The 7,767-nt window shown below is 41.8% G+C and overlaps 1 protein-coding gene across 1 annotated transcript in view; it reads left to right on the top strand.

Moving 5' to 3' along the window:
* The first annotated feature begins 4,398 nt into the window (after nucleotides 1-4,398).
* LOC106573036 (tyrosine-protein phosphatase non-receptor type 9) overlaps nucleotides 4,399-7,767 on the top strand; it is a 56,968-nt gene continuing 53,599 nt past the window's right edge. Inside the window, exon 1 of the mRNA XM_014147655.2 lies at nucleotides 4,399-4,894. Coding sequence (XP_014003130.1) covers nucleotides 4,862-4,894 — 33 coding nt within the window. The 5' untranslated portion in view covers nucleotides 4,399-4,861. The remainder of the gene's footprint in view (nucleotides 4,895-7,767) is intronic.

Below are 7,767 nucleotides of genomic sequence, written 5' to 3'. Positions count from 1 at the left end.
CCCCCCCCCTCCCTGTAGCTCTGACTCTACTGATAGCTACGTTACTGAGGGAAAATGTACTTTCTATGCCTGTGATATGTGGTTGTCCCACCTAGCTATCTTAAGATGAAAGGAAGCAAACCAAAAGTAGCCAAGAGCTAAAAGTGTGGAGACGTTTTGTCTTTTTGTGAAACAAACCGTGTGCACTACACTGAACAAAAATATAAATGGAACATGCACAATTTCAAAGACTTTACTGAGTTACAGTTCATATAAGGAAATCAGTCAATTTAAATAAATTCTACTCTATGGATTTCACATGACTGGGAATACAGATATGCATCTGTTGGTCACTGATACCTTAAAAAAAGGTAGGTGCGTGGATCAGAATACCAGTCAGTATCTGGTGTGACCACCATTTGCCTCATGCAGTGCGACATATCTCCTTTGCATAGAGGTTTTATTTCACCTTTATTTAACCAGGTAGGCCAGTTGAGAACAAGTTCTCATTTACAACTGCGACCTGGCCAAGATAAAGCAAAGCAGTGCGACACAAACAACAACACAGAGTTACACATGGAATAAACAAACATATAGTCAATAACACAATAGAAAAGTCTATATACAATGTATGCAAATGAGGTAAGATTAGGGAGGTAAGGCAATAAATAGGCCATAGTGGGGAAATAATTAAAATTTAGCAATTAAACACTGGAGTGATAGATGTGCAGAAGATGAATGTGCAAGTAGAGATACTGGGGTGCAAAGGAGCAAAAATAAATAATTATATGGGGATAAGATAGTTGGATGGGCTATTTACAGATGGGCTATGTACAGGTGCAATGGTCTGTAAGCTGCTCTTACAGCTGATGCTTAAAGTTAGTGAGGGAGATATGAATCTCCAGCTTCAGTGATTTTTGCAATTTGTTCCAGTCATTGGCAGCAGAGAACTGGAAGGAAAGGCGGCCAAAGAAGGAATTGGCTTTGGGGGTGACCAGTGAAATATACCTGCTGGAGCATGTGCTACGGGTGGGTGCTGCTATGGTGACCAGTGAGCTGAGATAAGGCAGGGCTTTACCTAGCAGAGACTTATAGATGGCCTGGAGTCAGTGGGTTGGGTGACAAATATGAGCGAGGGCCAGCCAACGAGAGCATACAGATTGCAGTGGTGGGTAGTATATGGGGCTTTGGTGACAAAACGTATGGCACTGTGATGGACTGCATGCAATTTCCTGAGTAGATTGTTGGAGGCTATTTGTAAATGACATCGCTGAACTCAAGGATCGGTAAGAAAGTCTGTTTTACGAAGGTATGTTTGGCAGCATGAGTGAAGGATGCTTTGTTGCGAAATAGGAAGCCAATTCTAGATTTAATTTTGGATTGGAGATGCTTAATGTGAGTCTGCAAGGAGAGTTTACAGTCTAACCAGACACCTAGGTATTTGTAGTTGTCCACATATTCTAAGTCAGAACCGTCCAGAATAGTGATGCTAGGTGGGTGGGCAGGTGCGGGCAGCGATCGGTTGAAGAGCATGCATTTAGTTTTACTTGCATTTAAGAGCAGTTGGAAGCCACGGAAGGAGAGTTGTATGGTATTGAAGCTCGTCTGGAGGTTAGTTAACACAGTGTCCAAAGAAGGGCCAAAAGTATACAGAATGGTGTCGTCTGCGTAGAGGTGGATCAGAGAATCACCAATAGCAAGGGCGACGTCATTGATGTATACAGAGAAAAGAGTCGGCCCGAGAATTGAACCCTGTGGCACCCCCATAGAGACTGCCAGAGGTCCGGACAACAGTCCCTCCGCATTTACACACTGAACTCTGTCTGAGAAGTAGTTGATCAGCCAGGCGAGGCAGTCATTTGAGAAACCAAGGCTATTGAGTCTTCCGATAAGAATACGGTGATTGACGGAGTCGAAAGCCTTGGCCAGGTCGATGAATACGGCTGCACAGTATTGTCTTTTATCGATGGCGGTTATGATATCGTTTAGGACCTTGAGCGTTGCTGAGGTGCACCCATGACCAGCTCGGAAACCAGATTGCATAGCGGAGAAGGTACGGTGAGATTCGAAATGGTCATTGATCTGTTTGTTAACTTGGCTTTCGAAGACCTTAGAAAGGCAGGGTAGGATAGACATAGGTCTGTAAAAGTTTGGGTCTAGAGTGTCTCCCCCTTTGAAGAGGGGGATGACTGCGGAAGCTTTCCAATCTTTGGGAATCTCAGATGATACGAAAGAGAGTTTGAACAGTCTAGTAATAGGGGTTGCGGCAGATAATTTAAAAAAGAGAGGGTCCAGATTGTCTAGCCCAGCTGATTTGTAGGGGTCCAGGTTTTGCAGCTCTTTCAGAACATCAGCTATCTGGATTTGGGTGAAGGAGAAGTGGGGGAGGCTTAGGCAAGTTTCTGTGGGGGGTGCAGAGCTGTTGCCCTGGGTAGGGGTAGCCAGGTGGAAAGCATGGCCAGCCGTAGAAAAATGCTTATTGAAATGTTCAATTATGGTGGATTTATCGGTGGTAACAGTGTTTCCTAGCCTCAGTGCAGTGGGCAGCTGGAATGAGGTGCTCTTATTCTCCAAGGACTTTACAGTGTACCAGAACTTTTTGGAGTTTCTGTTTGAAAAAGCTAGCCTTTGCTTTCCTAACTGCCTGCATATATTTGTTCCTAACTTCCCTGAAAAGTTGCATATCGCGGGGGCTATTTGATGCTAATGCAGTAGGCCACAGGATGTTTTTGTGCTGGTCAAGGTCCGTCAGGTCTGGAGTGAATTTTTTTTGGAATGGGGCATGCTTATTTAAGATGGTGAAGACAGCACTTTTAAAGAATAATCTGGCATCCTGTACTGACGGATTGAGGTCATTATCCTTCCAGGATACCCGGGCCAGGTCGATTAGAAAGGCCTGCTCGCTGAAGTGTTTTAGGGAGTGTTTGACAGTGATGAGGGGTGGTCGTTTGACTACAGACCCATTACGGACGCAGGCAATGAGGCAATGATCGCTGAGATCCTGGTTGAAGACAGCAGAGGTGTATTTAGAGGGCAGGTTGGTCAGGATGATATCTATGAGGGTGCCCGTGTTTACGGATTTGGGGTTGTACCTGGTAAATTCCATGATCATTTGGGTGAGATTGAGGTCGACCGTTGTTGATTGTGGCCTTTCCAGGAATTCTCTGTGTGAAGTTGATGGATATTGGCAGGAACTGGAACATGCTGTCGTACACATCGATCCAGAGCATCCCAGAAATGCTAAATAGGTGACATGTCTGAGTATTCAGGCCATGGAAGACATTTTCAGCTTCCAGGAATTGTGTACATGTCCTTACGATATGGGGCCATGCATTATCATGCTGAAACATGAGGTGATGGCGGCGGATGAATGGCACGACAATGGGCCTCAGGGATCTTGTGCATTCAAATTGTCAATGATAAAATGCAATTGTGTTCGTTGTCCGTAGCTTATGTCTGCCTATACCATGACCCCATTGCCACCATGTGGCACTCTGTTCACAACGTTGACATCAGCAAACCGCTCGCCCACACAACGCCATACACGCTGTCTGCCATCTGGCTGGTATAGTTGAAACCGGGATTCATCCGTCAAGAGCACACTTCTCCAGCATGCCAGTGGCCATCGAAGGTGAGCATTTGCCCACTGAATTCGGTTACAACACCGAACTGCAGTCAGGTCAAGACCCTGGTGAGGACGACAAGCACGCAGATGAGTTTCCCTGGGACGGTTTCTGAGAGTTTGTGCAGAAATTCTTTGGTTGTGCAAACCCCCAGTTTCATCAACATTCAATTCTCTGTCAACAGCTCTGGTGGACATTCCTGCAGTCAGCATGCCAATTGCACACTCCCTCAAAACTTGAGACATCTGTGGCATTGTGTTGTGTGACAAAACTGCACATTTTAAAGTGGCCCCCCCAAAAAATCCTTAGCACAAGGTGCACCTATGTAATGATCATGCCGTTTAATCAGCTTCTTGATATGCCACACCTGTCAGGTGGATGGATTATCTTGGCAAATGAGAAATGCTCACCAAGAGGGATGTAAACAAATTTGTGCACAACATTTGAGAGATAAAAGGTTTCTGTGCATATGGAACATTTCTGGGATCTTTTATTTCAGCTCATGAAACATGTGACCAACACTTTACATGTTGCATTTATATTTTTGTTCAGTGTATTTCCAGGCACCAAGGCTGTACAGTGCATATACTGTATGTATTACCCCAATGCAATTATGCAGTCATACATCCACAGTTGGATTTGACATGTTTTACTGTTTATTGTCAAATTAATTAATTATTGTATTTATTTTGAAGTTAAATAGAAACACCATTTGTATCAGTTTAGATCAGTTTCAATGGGGGACTATTATTTTGAAGGCCAACCGCAAACGCCACTATTGTGGCCAAACCTTATTGTGGGCAGCTTCACACAGGTCTCGTCAAGACTACACGGAGTTAAATGATTGCAAACCAGAGAACAGGAATGTCTTTAGTCTTGATTCTAAAGCAAAGGTGGGTGGCTTTACTGGACAAATCGGTTAATTCTATCAGCAGCGATTCGTCACAGACAAACGGCAAGCTGTTGAGGACTCTTCTTCAGCTCTCGATAAGATTTGACACATCAGCGATTTTCTCTCATGCATGAGTATTTTGATGGAAGATTACAAATAATTTCTTATTCGACTACTAAAACAGGCCAGTCAAACGAAGAAACAGTATAAAGCTTTCCATTTATATACGAGACAAATTTAAGTTTGGTAAAATACCAGTAAACCTAGCAAAAACGTTACCTGTTTACCTTTACGAAAAGAAGAAAAAGGAGAAAGGCGACCAAATTGAAGGATTAAGGTGTCAAAATCTCAAGAACGAGAGTGAAGAATGGCAGCCAGTTTGTCAGCGGAGGAAGAACAGGTAATTTTGAATAGAATATTAAATATTTGATCATTCCGTAGGAAGAATGCATGATATGTGTCAAGTTGTTGTATTGCAGTTAGCCTACACCACTGCAAGTTATGCTCTTTAAATAGTTAAATTGTTGCGAAAACATCGTCACAGACAGGCTTAACGAACACAAACATTGTATCCATCTACATTGTCAACATTGTAGCCTACCTTGAAGATGCTTCTAACATGAAATGTCAAAATATTACATTGGTGACTTGTTTTGGTAAAGAATTAAAAATGATCACATGTAATGTTTTGACTTATGAAAAACACACCATGCAATGGTAATTTGATTGAATCATTTCCGCGAATGTAGACCAAGTGTCTATCAAATGATATAGAATAATAAATTATCAGTATTAGGGCAAGAATCTAAAAAGCTATGATTTTTTTTCCATTTGTATTGATGAACTTAGTCCACATCTCCTTTTACATACCACACATTACAACAATATGGCGAGTACAGATGTAGCTCTCAAACTCTAGGCGGCATTCTGCCTTCACCCTACAGTTTACAGCCATTCGCTTTGCCCATGACTCGCTGAAGGGAACTACAATCCCGACGCTATTTTTGTGTTTTAAAACGTCAATAATCATTGCTTGCGATACGGCTTTCGAAACATTTGGCCCATAATCTTTCATCAGATACAAATAATCCTTCAAATAAAAGAAAATAAATATACAGTGTAGCATCTTTGCACAGATCCATACAGCTATGCTTACACACAGATGTTTGGCGTACACTGGATAGCTTCAGTCTGTTTTCTGTAAACAAGCGCTGTCACATGGAGATATGGCCGTGTGGGAACACTGACTCTAACCCTATCACACGAGGTTGTCGGAACAGGCTTGTGGTAATGGCTGGAGCGGGATTAGTGGAACGTTATCAGCCATTATGAGCCGTTCTCCCCTCAGCAGCCTCCTCTGATTTATACCCAATCAAGGTGTGTATCAATTTAGCCGTTTTGTTTTTTTTGAATATTACTTCTCGCTGATATATGAAAGATAAGGTTCTTATGCTTCCAAAACAATACCGCAAGTGAAACATGTTAATGTTCAGATTGAGTGTAGGGGGGCTCTTAACTCCTTTACAGAAGATGCCTTCATCCAATAACTCTTGTGTGTAATGTAATGGAACTGAGAGTCATGATCAAGGGCTAGTACAGTTGTTAATCACATGCCAAGCTGCTCTCACTGGCACTTGTGTTTTTCCAACCAGGTCCTAAAAGGCAGGAAACTGATATTATATAATAATCTATTGCTAGGGTGCGTATTGTCCATATGATGACAATGTTTCCACAGCCTAAAAATGAGTTGGTCGGCCTATTGTAGGTCTATTCATGCTATCCCCAACATGCATGAACATGTGGGTTACTCAATACACTAGATAGATGGTTCCAAACACATAAACAAGTCCAGTATCAAGAACTGTGGATATTTATGAGGGGGGTGAAGAGTAGTACCTCTTTCACATGAGTTTGAGAGAGATCAGATTGTTTATTCTTTCTCTGTCTCCCTGACTGATTTTTTTCCAGCCTGGTGGTAATGATGTTCTTAACACTTTCCAGGCCCTAATACCCTTTCCCCATGGCTCATCTGGACAGCAGGCAGTGAGTCTTAGGGCAGATTTTATCACTATGGAGACGGAATGTTCGTTTTACTTCACAAAAGGGGTAATACGCTCCCTCATGCAACATACTTTTGTGATACCTGAAAATTGAGATGCTCTGTATCATTCCTTGTGAAGACTTGAGGGGCAGTAATGAGTGAGTTTTGCAACGTAAATCCCGCCTTGTGTCTACATCATCCCTTCTAGTATAAACATGGAAGCAATGGACGTTAATCTACTTGCAAGCTTTTTTTGTGCTTTTATTTAAATATTTGCTACGTGCAATTATACATCTACAATCCTTCGATGCAGTTGTATTTGGACAAGAACACAAAAGATAACAGCTAAGTAGATATCACCGATATCAAAGAAAATTGGAGAAAGATTTGGGACCGGTATGTTCGCAATCTGAAAGAGATGAGGAGTGTGGCTGCTGCTGTTTGTGTGTCCCGTAAATTGTCTGACAACTGACTTGGCTTCGTGTTTACGTGAAACATCGTCAGACAGACACCTACAGTGCATTCGGAAAGTATTCAGATCCCTTGACTTTTTCCACATTTTGTTGTGTTACAGCCTTATTCTAAAATGGATTAAATAAAATTCCTCCATCTACACACAATGGCCCATAATGACAAAGCAAAAAACAGGTTTTTAGAAATGTGTGCAAATGTCTAAAAAAATTTAAAACAGAAACTTATTTACATACACTACCGTTCAAATGTTTGGGGTCACTTAGAAATGTCCTTGTTTTGGAAAGATTATAATTTTGGGGGGTCCATTAAAATAACATAAAATGTATCAGAAATACAGTGTAGACATTAATGTTGTAAATGACTATTGTAGCTGGAAACGCCAGATTTTTATGGAATATCTATATAGGCGTACAGAGGCCCATTATCAGCAACCATCACTCCTGTGTTCCAATGGCACGTTGTGTTAGCTAATCCAAGTTGATCATTTTAAAAGGCTGATTGATCGTTAGAAAACCCTTTTGCAATTGTTAGCCAGCTGAAAACTGGTCTGATTTAAGAAGCAATAAATCTGGCCTTCTTTAGACTAGTTTAGTATCTGGAGCATCAGCATTTGTCGGTTCGATTACAGGCTCAAAATGTCCAGAAACAAAGTACTTCTGAAACTCGTCAGTCTATTCTTGTTCTGTGAAATGAAGGCTATTCCATGTGAGAAATTGCCAAGAAACTGAAGATCTCGTACAGTGCAAACTGTCTCTACT

The sequence above is a fragment of the Salmo salar genome, chromosome ssa16, assembly GCF_905237065.1.
Source record: "Salmo salar chromosome ssa16, Ssal_v3.1, whole genome shotgun sequence".
NCBI lineage: Eukaryota > Metazoa > Chordata > Actinopteri > Salmoniformes > Salmonidae > Salmo > Salmo salar.
Note: the sequence above shows the minus strand (reverse complement) of the source record. Positions and strands in the feature narration are given on the sequence as shown.